Source organism: Simochromis diagramma, unplaced genomic scaffold (genome assembly GCF_900408965.1).
Source record: "Simochromis diagramma unplaced genomic scaffold, fSimDia1.1 OVJJ01000646.1, whole genome shotgun sequence".
Classification (NCBI taxonomy): Eukaryota; Metazoa; Chordata; class Actinopteri; order Cichliformes; family Cichlidae; genus Simochromis; species Simochromis diagramma.
The window spans coordinates 2,448,005-2,466,640 of NW_024387279.1; the positions used below are offsets into that span (position 1 = coordinate 2,448,005).

Below are 18,636 nucleotides of genomic sequence, written 5' to 3' on the forward strand. Positions count from 1 at the left end.
GTGTTCCAACTACAGGGGGATCACACTCCTCAGCCTCCCTGGGAAAGTCTATGCCAGGGTGCTGGAAAGGAGAGTTCGTCCGCTAGTCGAACCTCGGATACAGGAGGAACAATGTGGTTTTCGTCCTGGTCGCGGAACACTGGACCAGCTCTTTATCATCTTGAGAATACTTGAGCGTGCATGGGAGTTTGCCCAACCAGTCTACATGTGTTTTATGGACTTGGAGAAGGCATTCGACCGTGTCCCTCGGGGTGTCCTGTGGGAGGTGTTGCGGGAGTATGGGGTGTCTGGCTCATTGCTACGGGCCATTCGATCCCTATACAACCATTGCAAGAGCTTGGTTCGCATTGCCGGCAATAAGTCGGACTCGTTCCCGGTGGGTGATGGGCTCCGCCAGGGCTGCCCTTTGTCTCCGGTTCTGTTCATAATTTTTATGGACAGGATTTCTAGGCGCAGCCAAGTGGCGGAGGGCTTTCGCTTTGGTGGCCTCAGAATCTCATCTCTGATTTTTGCGGATGATGTGGTTCTGTTGGCTTCATCGGGTGAGGGCCTCCAGCTCACACTGGAACGGTTCGCAGCCGAGTGTGAAGCAGCGGGAATGAGGATCAGCACCTCCAAATCTGAGGCCATGGTTCTCAGCCGGAAAAGGGTGGAGTGCCCCCTCCGGGTCAGGGATGAGTTCCTGCCCCAAGTGGAGGATTTCAAGTATCTTGGGGTCTTGTTCGCGAGTGATGGGAGAAGGGAGCCGGAGATCGACAGACGGATTGGGGCTGCAGCTGCAGTAATGCAGATGCTGCACCGGTCCGTCGTGGTGAAGAGGGAGCTGAGTGTAAAAGCAAAGCTCTCAATTTACCGGTCGATCTACGTCCCTACCCTCACCTATGGCCACGAGCTGTGGGTAGTGACCGAAAGAACGAGATCGCGGATACAAGCGGCAGAAATGAGCTTCCTCCGAAGAGTGGCTGGCCTCTCCCTTAGAGATAGGGTGAGAAGTTTGGCCATCCGGGAGAGGCTCAGAGTAGAGCCGCTGCTGCTCCACATCGAAAGGAGCCAGCTGAGGTGGTTCGGGCATCTGACAATGATGCCCCCTGGGCGCCTCCTGGGTGAGGTGTTCCAGGCATGTCCCACCGGGAGGAGGCCTCAGGGCAGACCCAGGACACGCTGGAGAGATTATATCTCTCGGCTGGCCTGGGAACGCCTTGGTGTTCCCCCGGATAAGCTGGAGGAGGTGGCTGGGGAGAGGGAGGTCTGGGCCTCTTTGCTTAGGCTGCTGCCCCCGCGACCCGGCCTCGGATAAAGCGGATGAAGATGGATGGATGGATGGATGGATTTGGAGACCGCATTTGGAGACCGCATTTGGAGTACAGATACAGACTTCAGATTGGGACAGATCGTTGCGTCGCTGTGACGTAATAGGTCTCAAAATGCGTACTCTGAAGCGTGCGGTCACTGAATTGGGACACAACCACAGTTTCCTTTTTTTCTTTCCCTCACTTCAACTTCAACTTTATTTGAATAGTGTGGCGACCCACTAGAGGGCTCCACTCACACCCAAGCTGGGAGGAAGGGTTCTGCTGTGTTTGGGCGCAATATGCTCAGTTCATGTTTGGAGGTGAATAAAGTTGGAGTGTAAAACTAGAGCCCCTTATTTCATGTGTCACATGCCTCCATAATAGCACATTTAAAAACTATAAATGACCAAAGTGCTTTACAGGCTCAGCTAGCAAAAACAATAATAAGGGACACTAGAAATAATAGAGTAATCTAAAATAAAATAAATATTTTTTTACTAAGCACATTACTCCTCCTCCTCACTGAGTCTCGTCTTGTTGTGCCGGTTCTCCTATGTTGTGCCGTGGGTTTGTGGAGTGACTGTTTCCTATGTATAGGTTCGAGCATTTCTCAGTGCACAATGGGATCCTGTCAGTGCTCAAAGGGTGGGTGCGCAGTGGCCCTTCAATCATTCCATCCACTCCAAAGTACGTCGACCCACTGGGAAAATCCCCCACATGCCGCATAACCAGTCCAGGCCTGTCCTCTTGTAATAGCAACAAGACACTAAATGTGACAAGTTAGCCATAGTTATTTCAGACTAAAATAATCCATCCATCCATCCATTCGTGTCCGCTTATCCTTTTCAGGGTTGCGGGGGGCGCTGGAGCCTATCCCAGCTGTCATAGGGCGAGAGGCGGGGTACACCCTGGACAGGTCGCCAGGCTGTCGCAGGGTGTACCCCGCTAAAATAATATTTTGTTATATTGAACAAGTATAGCACAATTACCTCCAACATTTCCACCTCTGCAGTATACCAATGGCACTTCTGTAGAGCAGCCATTATTAGCATTTTCCTGTTCGGCTGTATGACATCATTTCACGACTAGCATGAAGAACTGTTGCTAGCCCAAAGGTACTGCTCATTTTCCTAAGAATCAAGAAACTGTTGCTAAGGTGTGTACCAACATGAAGAAGGGATATGCCATTTACGCATAAATAATTACTACTACTAATAATAATACATTCTATTTATAGGCACCTTTAAAGAACTTCACGGTCAACTTACATTAGTACAACAAAATAAAAACATAAGGTAAGCAAATAAAAAACAACTATAAAAGTTAATCGAGGTAAAAAACACAATAAGACCAAGTCATAATAAAGCGTATGCAATTCTGAATAGATCGGTTTTAAGATGTAATTTTAAAGCAGAGAGTTTGTAGTTGGCAGATCTGGTGGAAGTGCATTCCAAGGACTCGACGCTCAAGCTAAAGGCTCTGAGCCCCATGGTAGTGAGGCAAGCAGGTGTAACAGACAGAAGGGAAGCTGAAGAAGAGCAGGGAGGGTACGCATGGAGAAGATCAGATAAATATGGAGGAGCGAGGTTATGAAGCACTTTGAAAGTAAGAAGTAGGAAATTCACTCTTAGGTGAGCTGGAAGCCAATGGAGCTGTTTAAGAGCAGGTGTTATTTGTTCAGTGGATCCAATTCTGGATATAATATCAATATTTTTGAACTAACTGCAGTTTATGGATGACTTACCATAGAGAAGAGAATTACAGCAATCCAAAACAAGATGTGACAAGAGCAGCGACAGGTATGGTGGTACTGTTTGGAGTGAGTGAAGGGCGAAGGCGGTTAAAATTACTAAGATTAAAATAAGAAGACCCTGTGATATTATTTCTGTGTGCCTTTAAGGAGAGAGTGCTGTCGAGGATGAAACCAAAACTCTTAACCCAAGAGGAAGATGTGATGACAGAGAAATAAATATAAAACACAGACATAAAAATAAGGAGTTTGGATTGATTGGCTAGCACGAAAAACAATGACCGTTTTATTTATTCATATTTACTGTTGAACCAGTCAGAGCATTATGCAATAATTTGCATCGGGCTTACGCTACAGTTACAGGAAGTGACAAAAGAAAATGCACTATAGATTACTGAGTGCTGAGTTTCAAAGTAAGTTAGTAATAGTTAAAAAAATAATTCAATGAACACATTTTTCAGTTGTTCCAAATGTAGCCCCAACAAGTGTCAGCCTTTACAAATCAACAGTAGCTGAGCAAATCATATGAACACATATGTAAAAACAAACCCAACATAGGAATGTCAGCACTACCTGTAATCCCGCCCACATCCTTAACAGAAAGCGTGACGTGAGTAATAATCTCACCTTTGTTGTCATTTGCGGCACATACACAGCTGTATACACCACAGGCTACTGAACTTTAAAGGAAGAAAACCAGTAGCCACTGCTGGCTTTTCAAACAACTTTTGCTGCTCGAAGAGAGATCAAAGGACTTTCATGAGGCAAGTGGAAATAAAAATGCTAGTGGTTTATTGCTTAATGTTTTAGAGTGTGTCTCAGAGAAAGAGGAGCTTCTGGTTTAACAAGTGAGTGAATAACACACATGCACGCACACAGTGTGCCAGATGAAATCATTAGGAAATGAATGAATTGTGTGCAATAGCTTACAGTAAGCAGGAGGCACACATACCACAAAGAAACAGACTGTTACATATTAACAAATTATGCAGTTTTCTTTGTCGTTCATTTTCAGGATTTTTAACATTGTGAGAATTCAAAGAGCCATAAGGCTCTGTGTACTTATAGCAACACTTAAAACCATAATAATCATCTATATCCCTGACACACCTTACATTCTATACCTCTCTACGTCTAACGCCTAAAGGTACTATTCATTTTCCTAAGAAACAACAAAGCGCTTCTAAGGTGTGTGGGAAGGGACATGTCACTTATAGATAGGACGAGCTCAGACTATAGCCTCAAAAGTCCTCAAAACCAGATGATTTTACAGTCATGTTTACACCTTCACTGAAATCTATAGATAATAGTGTAAATGACACTAGACAGCAAGAAACACACTGAAACCACATTTATGGCGATGTGTATAGATTTCTAAGCAGTGATGATACTTCCTAAAAAATGAAAGGAAGTCAGAAAGATCTATCAGGAACAAATACTGAACCAGTTAAAATCCTTTTAATTGCCACTAAGCACAAGATTTCTCATTAAAACGACAAATATCCTTTATTAATGTGCGTGACAGAAAAAAACAAGTTGTATTACATTTTTTAACATACAGATACATACAGGTAGTAAAACTAAGCATGTCACCTCCATGTTTTTATTTTACTCCGTTTTCGAAATTCACGAAATTGTTCCTATTAGTTTTTAGAGTTAGAGGTTTTTTTAAGTCTATTTTTTTTTTGTTTTTTAGTTAACTAAAAAGTTTTTCACGTGTAGTTTTAGTTTTTAGTTATCTATAAATACCTTGATGCACAGTATTGTTTCAGTCAGTTTCCATCTTGTTCAAAAGTCTAGTTTTTATGTACTTTTTCTTCAGTGTTTCTTTAATTCTAAGTTCAGTTTTAGTTCACAGTGATGGTCTGCCCTACAGAAAATGACTCAGTAGATTGAGGTGAGTTGGTGAATGGCTAAAATGGGAGTTGAGGTTTTGCTAATAGATTGAACAAAATGACTTTTCCCCCATTTCACATTTAGATATCTTAGAAGGTAATCTTTTTCCAGATTTTACAACGATTTTTTCAGGCTTTGCTGTGCTTTCTTTGAATTATGCAGGAAGACACCACACTGGCAGGTGAAGATGCCGGCCTCTGCTGGGGCGCTAATGGAACCTCAAATAAAAAGGAAACTTAAGAAAGTTGTCTTTGCTGTTCTCTGATGACCGCTTCATTCACAAAGCACATCATGACAAGGAAGCTGTCCAAAACTGATGACCAGCCAAAACCCCTCTGGGAAACCCTTTTGTTTAATAGTTGTCTTTATATTAACTTAATATTTCATATCAGGACTAAAGACATTTGTACATTCAAATAAGACACTAAATAAAAAATTGAAGAGCCAAGATGGTTGTGAAAAAGTGGTTTCAGTGTCAGATGTGGAAGTTGTTGCTGGTGAACACTTTATCATGTGGCCTGGAGGTGTGCATGGCTGCCGGGACTGTCTACATCCCACCTCTACTGCTGCAGGCCGGCATGGAGGAACGCTACATGACTATGATGCTTGGTAAGTGGAGGGGAAAAAAAATCATATGAGCATTACAATTTTATAGATGTTCTGTTTGTGTGTTTGAAACATCTGTTTGTAGTTTGAAGCACCAGTGCTGACGGTGCATGTCTACAACTACTAACTAGGAAATGTATTCAAATAGCTTCATTTAGTTTTGTCATTATATAATGATTTTTCATTATCAATAGTTTTCATATATTCATATGTTTTTAAAACTAGCGGATCTTAGGTAGCTTAGTTTCAATAACGACTTTGATCCATGGACAGAATCAAAGATGGGCGTAGCAACTGTGACATCACTTGTTGCTTTGTCAAGTCTTGTTTTTAAGCCTTACATTGGGGTTTTTCACAGCTGCCATATTGGTTGCCTGATAATAATGGTCATCTCTGGTTTTAAAATCGAACAGCATGCAGTTTGATCAAAAGAGAACCCCGAGTACTGTGGCTATTCATTAGCAAGATAGCAGAAAGCTAATATTTATTAAGCTAACAAATGGATACACCTAAGTCCTAAGTTAAGTGGAAAAATGTAAATAATGTCTTTCTTGCTAGCTAACTGTCACTGGGCAGGCTGTAAACCTTTCCCAGACTGTTGGTAACTGTAATGTCGTCAGTGCAGATAAAGTACGACTACAACAGAAGTTTAAGTGCATTATACCATAAAAATAATGACTAGATCCCATCTGATACTTCCCTGGTAAATGATTGAGCTTTAAAGACCACTAAGAAGGTTAACAGGGTCTTTCTTTTTACCAGCTGTGACTCCAGTTTTGGGCTTGATCTTTATACCCATGATTGGCTCAGCTAGTGATTCTTGGAGAGGGCGCTTCGGTCGACGCACGCCCTTTATCTGGATCCTGAGCCTGGGAGTTTTGCTAGGCCTGCAAATAATTCCCCAAGCCAGGCGGCTGACTCTACTGATTTCACCACAGCACCCTCACTGGGTGCAAGCCGGCATGCAGGCTGCAGCTGTGTGCCTTGTCGAGTTCTGCGCACAGGTGAGTAAACTTTACAAGTAAAGTTGTACAAAAATAAAAATTATATACTCAGTTATACTATTAATTCTTATTCTCGTGCTTCTTGGGAACTAGATGAGGGATTAACAGGGATCTCTTCCAGGGGTCCAGTGGTAACCAACATGGATAGAGCACAGTCTCGTGTCCTTTTTTTTTTAAATCCTTGACATCAGTTCTTTGCTTCGATGCTTCGTGGATCTGGAGTCTGTTTACACACTCACCCCACGAAGAGCAAAGAGGTGGAGCCATTAGCAAGTCAGTGAGCTAAGGGGTAGAGAAAGAAAATGTTTTTATATTGTTTAAAGCAGCAGTGCTTGTTCCTGTAATCACCATTAAAACCTTTACTGGGAAAAAGCTAGCGGCAGTCCTTCATCAATGCACCTGTTTAACAAGCACTGACGTGAAGAAAAGTAAACTTTGTAGCTGCTCAATCCACCGCTGTTTGTTTTACACTGAAAAGGGAAACTACAGCTGTTGTAATAAAATATGTAGATGGACTGTTAACTTAAACCATGTTTAAATCAGGCAGCATGCTGAAGGTTGGCAGCAGCCATCCTTTGATACCTGCAGCAAGCAGGGGCGAATCTAAAGTGGGGCATGGGTACTAGATCATACACTATTTCAACACTTTCATAACATTGTTTTTCAGATTTAAAGTGAAATAACATGAAATATATTCATAAAATTATATTAGTATTTTTAAAAAAAGAAAAAAAGAAAATACTAGCTTTTTCCCACAGGCCAATAAAAATGCTCATGGAGCAATAAAACTCTGAGCCACTAACCTGGGGCTGTTAGGTTGGACATTATTAATATCTGCACCCTGAGGCTACGTCCACACGTACACGGGTATTTTTGAAAACGGAGATTTTCCGTTTTCGTTTTAAAAAATAATCCCGTCCACACGTAAACGCAGAAATGAAGGAAAACGCTGCTAGGAACATGCCAAAGCAGCAGGTGGCGCTATATTCGTAACCGTGCAGAAACGTTGGCCAATCAGAAGTCTAGAAGCCTCGGTGGGAAATAGTAAACAAGGCTGGGGCATAGAAGCAGAACCGAGTCTTATGTGTGGGGGGGACAGTAACTGTGTGTATATGTAAGCATTTAAACACTGCAGACAGTACAATTAACAGTAACAGTATTGTAGAAATTAATTTCACCAAAACAATAACGTGGCGCACAGTGTGACGTCAAAAAAGGCGCACACCTTTGACGCTGCGTTTTCTCCGTTTTTCTTGTACACACGTAAATGCAAAAACTGAGTTTTCAGAAATATCCATCCTGGCCAGAGTTTGTATGAGTATGAGATTCTCTGTCCCGAGGCTAAATTTGTAGTTAATGTAGTTATGAGTGAGTTTTTGTACCCCTAAAATCAAATCTAGACCTTCCTGGTTCACTTAATAACTTTGGCAATTAAACACTTGTATTATTATTTTTTATTTCTGAAAGAATAAGTCTTTAGTTGAGTATCATAATTACATGTGTCAGCTAACTCTCAGGTTTCTCCTCAGGCCTGTCTCACCCTACTGCTTGCCCTGCTGTCAGATCTGTTCCCCGGGGAGGAAGAAAACCGAAAAGCATTCTCAGTTAATTCCCTGATGACAAGCCTGGGGGGATGCTTGGGGTAAGCCACTTATTATCTTTTCTTCCTAACTGGTTGTGTCTCATACTTCATTTCAGTTCAGTTATATTTATACAGTGCCAAGTTACCTCAAGGTGCTTTATATTGTAAGGTAAGACCCTACCATAATACAGAGAAAACCCTAAAACTCAGATGAACCCGATAAGTGAGCACTTTGGCGAGAAAGTGGAAAGGAAAAACTCCCTTTTAACAGGAAGAAACCTCCAGCAGAAGCAGATTCAGGGACGGGCAGCCATCTGCTGCAACCGGTTGGGGGTGAGGGGAGACAGGACAAAGACACATCATTATATTAGCTGTTGTACCTATGGTACAGCTGTATTAATAGTAAGATAAAAAAAATTTTCTCCAACAGGCACAATACAGTCACAGCATCCAAGTAAGTGAACAGACCTAAAAGACCTAATATTTCAACATTTAAAATGTATTTTTTCCAGGTTTTTGCTTCCTTCCGTGGACTGGAGCCAGGTGCCCATAGCAGTATATTTGGGAGGGCAAGAGGCCTTTGTTTACACCCTGCTCACCCTCCTATTTTTTGGCTGCCTCCTCTCCACAACCTGCATCAAGGAGGAAGCAGGAGTCAGAGGAGAGAGGAAGATTCTTGTTCATCCCCCTTTAAAAAGTTTGGGGAGCAGATGCTGCCCGTTCCCCTTCCTACTTCGGCCTCGTTGTTTACGTGATGTGCTGTGTCGACGTGCATCAGAGGCTCTTTCAATGCTGCATCATTTGTATGCAGTGTGCATACATGTGCCACAGGTCATATGGAGACTTTTTGTGGCAGAGGTGTGTAGTTGGATGGCACTGATGAGTGTCATGCTCTTCTTCGCTGACTTTATGGGGGAGGGATTGTACCAGGGAGTGCCGAGTGCAGATCCAGAATCACAGGAAAGGAAACACTATGATGAAGGTAGGGTAAGTTCTTCCAACCGTTGAAGTCAGTCAGTGAGATTATGTTTTGCATTAAAACCACTTGATTCTTGTCCAGGTGTGCGCATGGCCAGTCTGGCTCTCTTCCTGCAGTGTGCAGTGTCGGTGCTGTGCTCTACGCTAATGGACCGCTGGGTGGCTCTGCTGGGAGCCAAAGTGGTATACACTAGTGGAGTGGCTCTTCTGCTGTTGGCCACCACCGTCATGAGTGTCACAGACAGTGTGATGATGGTCACTGTCATGGCTGCTGTGATGGGGTACACACTCTGTGTCCTGCAGGTGCTGCCATACACACTGCTGTGTCTCTATCACTCAGACAGAAAGGTTAGTTCTTACTTACACAGTGTGCAGCCTTATGTGTGATATAGTGGGAAATCTGCAAGAATGAAGAATGAATATTCAGGAAGTCCAGTGTTTGTGAGGAAAAGGATACAAAAAATCTATTAATATTTATCTGTTGGAAATAAAAAGCAACAAAATCAAAAGAAAGAATATGAATGTCTGCTGTCAGTCAGGTTGTTCTTTTTAACATCAGCACTGATCCAGAATTTTACATTCGGTGCTTGGCTGCCATTTATAATTAAAGCTTACATTTAGCCCGTAACAGCTCTGTTAAATTTACCATTGCATGCATTTCCCTTTGAGAATTAAACCACTTACAGTCATGGTGAAAAGAAAATGCATCCTTTTAAATCTTAAACGGTAGAACTGACAGAGGGTGTATTGTCTTTTTACTGTATAGCATGGCATCACAGGAACTTGTTGTGGATGCTGCTTCAGCACTTGATGGGTGTATATGCCTGACCTTTTTGGGGTCAGGCATCTTTGGAGCATAATTACCATTGTTACAACAACTAAGAAACCACAAGGCAAGTCAAGTTACCAGCTAACAGTTAGCATGAGACAAGCTACCTGCCTGCTGTTAACGATTCCTCACCACCAACTTTCTGTTACTACTGGATGTAAATCACAACTGGCTAATCACCATAATTTATATTATTTATTTAATTGCAATTAATATACAATTATAAATAATTGTTTTCCAAATTCCAAATTATTACAAAGGAAGTGACACACACATCAAAAACTATTTTAAAGCATTTTTCTTCTTTATAGCTTCAAATTGGAGCCAGCAATCGGTCCTCAGCAACCCGCCTTCAGCTGTTGATTGGTTTTCGCAGCCTTTAATCACTGTTGAGCTTGAAGAGTTTTCTTCTTCTTCGGCCATGTTCTCTTAATAATACACTCACTTGGTTGATTACTTTGCCCGTTTCTTTTATTGTTAGCAACACAGGAAGGGAATAAGATACATCATTGCTGCAGTTCGAGCCAACTGAACACACACACGGAACAGGAAGAGGAAATGAAAAAACAATCACCAAAGTAAAATCTCTTTCAAAATAAAATGACAATCAGAAAACGACAATCAGAAAAACGTCTCTCCCAACATGAAATAAATCAATATATTTACTCATGAGAACACAAATCTAACAATCACACTGTTCAGTCTGGTCAATTATTCAGTCATTAAATCTGGCAGGCTGGACATTGCTAGAATGGTAAATGGACTAGTATTTATATAGTGGTTTTCTACTCAAAGTGCTGTCTTACTACTAGCCCCATTCACCCATTTTCACATGCATTCATACAAGCACCATTTCCTGTGCCTAAGTGCTGGTAATCTAACAGTCACACACACACTACTCTGATGGATGCATCAGGGGCAACCCAGGCTTTAGTATCTTGCTCAAGTTTACTTTGATATTCAGACTATTAAATGACTTATGCTCTGATTAGTAGACACATACATATACCAAGTAAAATCACGAAACATAGCAAGTCCCCCTTACATCAGATGATATTGTTTAGTGATGACAGTGAATGTAATTGGTAACTTTTTCTCTTTAAGATTTTCTTCAAGTCATCCAGACCCAGACCTCTTGAGCGGACTGAAAGTAATGACCCAACACTTGCTAAGCCTGTTCCCTCATGTGGTCCACCTGCTAAGCACCAAGCTGTGGGGCTGATACCTCCTGTGGCAGAGCCCTCTGTTGAGTCGCCACATCTATCACTTTTGGTGGCTGGAGGTGATAGAGCTGAAGCAGACTCCACACAAGTCTCAAACAGAGGGATGGGCTTTGACATGGCAATACTGGAAGGCGCGTACCTTCTCTCCCAGGTATGGGTGGGCAATTGGAGCCGAATTAATTGGTGGTGTACCTGATCTCATTTCATGCGATATAAAGTATATTCAGATCTTCTTTGAACAGCTAATTGCATTTATTGATCAGTTAAGTTAATCAGTTGGAGTTAATCAAGTTAAATTATACCAGATCTTGCCGCTTGGTTGGCTTCTTGAAATACTCCTGGTGTCACTGCCGGACAGTGTTGGGCAAGTTACTTTGAAAAAGTAATTAATTATAGTTACTAGTTACTTCTCCAAAAAAGTAACTAAGTTAGTAACTGAGTTACAAGATTCTAAAAGTAATTAATTACTTAAAAAGTAACTATTGTGTTTCTTAAAAAAAAAAAAAAATGTTTAACCCTCTGGGGTCCAGGGTATAATTGGCCATTTTAACTACTTTTGATGTTTCCTCCACATTTCACCTTTAAAAACTCTTTACTTTGCCTTGTTTGGTATCATTGTTTTCAGCACAACCTCACGTGTGTGAATTTACAGTTATGTTTTCATTTTGACATACTGTATTACCACAATTGATCTAAAATCAGACAAAAGTTTTGCACAAGTTTTGCAAACAACAAAGTTATTTGAAGCCTTTTACCCTTTTTAAAATAACCATTTCAAACTATTTACAGAACAATCAGCTGTCCTGCATTCAATAAGATGCCACACAAATTATTTGTGCCACTCCAAAAAAATAATTTCTGTCCACTATAAAGGAAACATCACAGCCTGATACCTGCAGGTCTGACAGCAGGTGCTCCTCTCACTCCTCCTGTTTTTCACCTGGAGACAGCAGTAGCCTCATTGTTCTGACACACAACACAAAACTATCCACAACACTCACACTAACTACACAAGACAACACATTAACTACACACTGCAAACACGCTAAACGTCACAAATCTCTCACATCTCAAAACTCACTCTCTCTCTTTTTCTGCTGTCTTTCTTTCTCTCTCTCTCTCTCCTAAAACTTCCCCCTCTTCCTAAACAACCAAATGTCATGTCGCCATATTATTTTTTGATTGGTCGACATGGTGCATTTTTCCACCAACATGAACGGGCTGTTTTTTGTTTTGTTTTTTTATTTTTTGCTCATAAGCAGAGAGTGCTCGCTGCGCTGTCCTTAGACAGTAAACATGATGAAACTATTGAGGAAAAAACGCCGCATATATATTGTTTATCATGACTCTGGTTTTACGTGGCCGATCAACACAATTTAAAAACTGGTATATATCACCTTGTTGCTTTGTCATCTTAAAGTGGTCGTGTGATTGGCTTACCACGACTACTTTATTCTTCCTCAGTCAAACAGCAGCACTCATGCAATTGTTTTGCCCCCTTTGCTCCTGGTGTTGTGCCAAAAAGTGATCGTCTACAAGAAAGTGATTGCCGTCCACGGGAGCGCGCAGATTGCTTACATAGACAAAAAGAAACGCCATTAGTAACGCCGCTACTTGTAACGCTGTTATTCTCATCACTGCTGCCGGATGGCTGGTGTGTTTGAGGAGTGGACCCGAAAGTAGATACACAAGGGACAGGACTAAAGTTTAACAAAAAGCGAGCCGTTCATTTAGGCTGATAACTACCACAAAACAAAAGCGCAGGAGTGAGAAACTAAATGATAAACTGAGAAAACTGGGAAAAACTAACGCAGGACATGGAATTCTAATGATAATCATAAATCTAACATGAACATGACCAGAACCTGAGATAACTAAGACTAGAGAAACATCCATGTAGCATGAGGTTAGATGAACAGACAACCCAGCAATGAACAAAGGGAGACAGAGGACTCAAATACACAGAAGCATAATTAGGGAAGTGGAAACGCCTGGGGAACACAGCTGACACAAATGAATACGACGCCACAGGGGAAGCAAAACCAAACACACTGAACACGGAACAAGAGACTATCAAAATAAAACAGGAAGCATGATGAGACGTAGACTGTGACAACACGAGCTTGACAATAGGACATGGAACATGCAGACATGAAACACAAGGGCATACGAGGGCACGGACATAACTAAAAGTTTTACAATGGGGGTGTCCAAATTCATGGGCTGCATCCTCCTGAGGCCGCATTTGTAGGCTGATTATGTCACAGCGACGCGATGAAGGCTGTCCAAATTCGCAGACTCCTCCGAATGCAGCCGACAAATGCGTCCTCCTTTTTCCCGAATTTGAAGGATGGGTCGGGTATGTCCTTCGTGGCCCAACCTATCCCAGGATTCATTGCGCAGCCCAGCCAGCCCCCGCAGTCTTTCCATAGTTTATTAAACTCCACCGAGACAGCGGTGACGCAAAACTGAAGGCTAGACCGTCCAATTTCACAGCCGCTCACTACCGGTCTACCCGCCCTTCATAGGAAGGAACAGGAAATGGCACCTAAAAAAGGAAGCATGGGTGATAACATTAACTAGACTAAAACCTAACTATGACATACTTTTTATAAACACTAGAACTTAACATTTCTCGAATACCTCATAAGAAGTCAAAAATACAAAACAAACTCAAAATGCTGGGTCACAGAGCCCTGACACCTGGGCACTTATTTTGGAAGTCATGCTGAAGGATTATCTTAACTTTCATTTCAATGCTTCAATGCTCCACGGGACGTAAAACCTGATTTTAAAAAGTGAAAAGTTTTTTGTTTTTTTTAAACTTTCTTTTCCCCTGGAAGTTAAACTTTTACCATCATCTTTGCTGCTGCAGAATCCTCCCATAGATTTGAATTCAGGATTCTCTGAATACCGTACCTCTCTTTGATAATGTCTCTGCAAATACTCTTAGACAGTTTAATCAGGTCAAGCAATTAAGACAATTTTGCGGTTAACAGAGAGATGAAGATGGGCTATTTTACAACTCAAGAGGACTGCTTTTTAAATTGTGGTCATGCATTTAAAATGCTGCTCTTTTCATCTGCTTACCTGCAGTTGCTGCCAGCCATGTGTCTCGGTTCCATAGTGCAGCTGACTAACAGCGTGAGGGCGTACATGGCCTGCGCCTGCTGCTTCAGCCTGCTGGCTTTGCTCTTTGCCAGAAGAGTTGTCTACAGCCACACTGACCTCCAGTGTTGATCGAGTCTCCATCAGGAACATCAGCCGACGCAAGAGTCATGTGCTGGAAACAGTGGATCCTGAGTGTTCTCGTGTGGGGGAACACAGAGCATTCTTCAGGTTTTATAGGCATTCAAGGATATAAAGCAGTCACATAAGAATCATGCTGCCACTTTAAGATCATACCACATGCCAAATGTAGTGTCTTTTTAATACAATAAGGTCCATGAATGCTGTGTTTCCGTCACTCTTATTGTGAGTGAAATGACACAGCACACAGAATACACTGTATCAAATAACTTTGTTTTTTGTATTCTTGGATAGGGAACGACAGGGAATGATATCCTGCCGTGTGCTGTTGCTAAGAAACAACACTGGAGCCTTGACACTCCTTGTGTGGTGCATTCTGCTGCAGTCTCCTCATCCATATGCTCAGCTTGGCTGCTATGGAGATTCATTTACAGCTAGCATGTAACCTAATTACCCAGTGATTAGAAAGCATGTTTAAAATACCTTCCTTCTGAGCCATGTGTTCCAGCCGTTTGCGGCCGTAGTGGTTGTAGTCTTACGCATGATGGGCTGAGATATTATGGTAAAATGAACTCTCCACTCCCTGTCCTTCTGTTGTAGAAGAGGGTGTGGACAGATCAATATTGACTTGAGCTTGAGTTTACAATACATCTGTGCAGTCTTATCTACTCTGAGTCCACGTGTGCATCCAGTATAACCAGGGAGGCTGAAATATTGCACTGATGTCATCTTTCTCATCAAAGTTGTCTGGAAACTGTGCAGCTGAAGGATTCCTTTAAAAGGGACAATGAGCCAGTACCTTGTATTTATTCATGTCATTATCTTGTATTCAGCCATAAGGCCCTAATTTATTGAAGTAGACATGACATGTAATTTGTTGTCAATTAATCAGGAGGCAGCCCAGATTCCCCAGTTCACCACGTGTTTGACTGGCGTGCTGGAAAAGCTGTACTAATTACTATATATATATATAAATTCTTCACCATTGGAGGTTATAGTTTTGGAAATGACACAACTGCGTGTAAAAATGCTCAGTTGGAAATGTTATTGACGCAAAACGTGTTTTGTATGTGTCATACTTCTGGGATATATTTAGAGATGGGGTCTTCTGACTGAGATTTTTCTTTTCTTTTTATATTTACATGTGTTTGAGTTGTTTGAGATACTTAATTGCACTAAGTTTATAGGTTATTTGGGAATTCGCTCGGGGGATTTTGTTTTTAAGTTGTCCTAATTGTTTTCTGAATCTTATAGGTTTAAAGAATGGTAGAAGGGTTAAAAAGTCTTACTTTGAAATGTAGCCATGGCATGTGAATAAATGTGTTGTTTTACTGGCTTTAATATTTTCCCATTTTAGTCACGTTTAGTGTAAAGATTCATCTTCTGTCTGAGTTCTGTAGCCCTTCCAAACCACCAGAGGGCCCCTTTGCACAACAGAAAAGCTGCACAGCATGAAGTGTAAATGCATGAAGGTATTCTTGCAGGTCAACTTTTATATGTTCATTCTTCTAACAGTGTACATGCATTAACAAATGTGATCTTGATATGTTAAGAGTTTTTTTTTTAAATAAAAGTTTTATGTCCTCAAAATAATGTGGAATATTACAGCTTTCATGTTGATGGAGTATAAATCAAGGTGTGAAGTTTGGTTTTGCCTAGCAGTGAGAAGGATGCATTTCATCAGTTCCTCCAAAGCATGAAGATCATTCTCAGCACGTCAACACTTTGTGCCGAGATTCTCTCACATCTCCACAAGGAGATGCTTGAACTGCTCAAACACATTTGACTTTAAAATTCTTTTAAAACGTGAACTATGATGTTATTATTAATCTCTTCCTCCCCTCACTCCCAACCAGTCGCAGTAGACGACTGAGTCTGGTTCTGCTGGAGGTTTCTTGCTGTTAAAAGGGAGTTTTTCCTTCCCACCGTTGCCAAGTTCTTGCTCAAAGGGGGCCATCTGATTGTTGTGCTTTTCTGTGTTATTGTAGGGTCTTTACCTTACAATATAAAGCACCTTGAGCTGTGATTTGGCTCCATATAAATAAAATTGAATTGATAATGTTTATTGTATTATATATTACTAATAACTGTCAGTGTTTCAAAATGCGTATGTGTATTTGGTCTTCAGATTATTTTCTGATAATTAAAGACTTCATCAATGAATAATTTTGTTAAAGAAAACAGAAAATAGTATCTTATGATATATTTATCTTTAAAGTGTTGATTGCAGCCTTACAGCAGACAAATGAACTCAATATAAAAGAAAACTAAGGCCACTTGGGAAGTGATCCAGATCCTCATTATAACTGGAGAAGTTCCACCAAGTTTCATGAAACTGTAGGTCTTGTAGTTTTTGCATGATGGCCATAAGACACACAAACTTAAATACTGAAAACACACCAGAATATAAATCTATGTTTGACACACAGTCCCAGTACAACACAGGCCTGTCATAGTGTACTCCTCTGTGAATATTTTAACAGACTTAAATATTACGGTAAGAAGTAATGGGTCACCTGAGTGATCAGTGGACACTGGTAGTGGATGGAAATCCCTCTTCTCTAATATCCTTTATATCAACACCCCAGTAATGAAACTGTTTTTGAGCCACAGAAAGTGATGTAGTGCTGCTGAGCCAAAAATGCAAGTCAGTTTTTGGTGTCTGGAAGAGGCCTGAGCAAGGTTGCAAAGTGAAAACGCATTCCTCTTTCGCTGCATCATTACTGACCTCTGGCAAGCCATTGCTTTTCTCCAGCCACATGAGCTCAGCCACAGCTTGCCCGTCTATGAAATCTTCTGACTTCTCACACTGGAAATGTGTTCTGAAAAACCTGTGTTTGTACCAGCAGAGTTAATCTGACTAACAGATCGGCCCTTACTTCTCTAATGATGCTTATTGGACAGACTTAGTCATTCAGAGTGCTGTAATCATTATTGGCAAGTTAACCAGACCTGGACTAAGAATGGTCCCAGAAAACAACAGCAACAGAAATTAATTTTAAAAATCAGGGAAGTTCTCCACAGAAAAAGTTTGCGTTGTATAAGAAGGGTTAATCCACATCTGTGTCCGTTTCTTCCTCTTCTGATGCTTTTAATTAACCAGATTCATGGATGACACAAAACTAACTACTCAGCTACATCTTCATCAGCAGCACTGTTGTAATCAAAAGTCTCCAGTATCAGACAAAATGCTGTTGAGAACTAATCCTGTAAGCACACTTCTGTATCATTGTGTATTTCTTATAGGGGCGACCGTGGCTCAGGGGGTTGGGAATCGCATCTGTAACCGGAAGGTCGCCGGTTCGATCCCTGGGCTCTCTGTCCTGGTCGTTGTGTCCTTGGGCAAGACACTTTACCCTACTTGCCTACTGGTGTTGGCCAGAGGGGCCGATGGCGCGATATGGCAGCCTCGCTTCTGTCAGTCTGCCCCAGGGCAGCTGTGGCTACAACCGTAGCTTGCCTCCACCAGTGTGTGAATGTGAGAGTGAATGAATAGTGGCATTGTAAAGCGCTTTGGGTGCCTTGAAAAGCGCTATATAAATCCAATCCATTATTCAGCAGCATAACAGCGCCCCGGTGTGGTCGGCGTGACAATTACAACTTTGCCCTCTCGAATTTTCAATGCACAACACGAAAACATTAATTACTTAACCAGATACATGCTTTGGATCACTAGAGATCCTGCATAGAACAACATTTTTTTAAATCACCTGTAATCATAAATAATCTATTGTGTAATGAGTTAATTGCTTATTCCTTAATGAAACAATAACTAATCTATGTAAATTTGAGGAAAAAAATAGATAAGGTGGTAATAAAATGTTATTTCCGTGTAAACGAAGGTGCAGTAAATTCTGCCAAAGCAGAATTTCTGAAAACTGAAGTCCAAGTTTAGCCAGTTTCATGTCTGCACTCGTAGCGTCATGGCAAATTCGACTGAGTTCAAAAAACATCCTGACAGGGGAAAAATAAATGTGCAGACTTTGTGTTAGACTTAAAAAACATGGAGAATGAAAATGAAAAGGACGCGACTGTGAAAGCGTGAATGATGGATAATGGAAGTCCTACCTCAGGAGATTTAGATCATCAGGGGCTTCATTTCCTACATTGTGAATTTTTGTGCAGCACTTTGAACCTTTTGCATATCTGTTTATGCCAAATGCCTCTGGCCAGCAGACCTTCTGTGGGGATTTTAAGTTCTTATTCTTTCGCATTTAAGATGATAAC

At 41.4% G+C, this 18,636-nt stretch overlaps 1 protein-coding gene across 1 annotated transcript; it reads left to right on the plus strand.

The window, feature by feature from the left end:
* The first annotated feature begins 1,239 nt into the window (after positions 1–1,239).
* LOC120715981 (solute carrier family 45 member 3) lies at positions 1,240–16,468 on the plus strand. Its single transcript, XM_040003307.1, has 7 exons — positions 1,240–5,547; positions 6,307–6,548; positions 8,078–8,190; positions 8,643–9,112; positions 9,191–9,456; positions 11,042–11,311; positions 14,257–16,468. Exons 1-7 carry the CDS (start codon positions 5,388–5,390, stop codon positions 14,398–14,400), a joined length of 1,665 nt encoding a protein of 554 aa, XP_039859241.1. The 5' UTR covers positions 1,240–5,387; the 3' UTR covers positions 14,401–16,468.
* Positions 16,469–18,636: the final 2,168 nt, after the last annotated feature.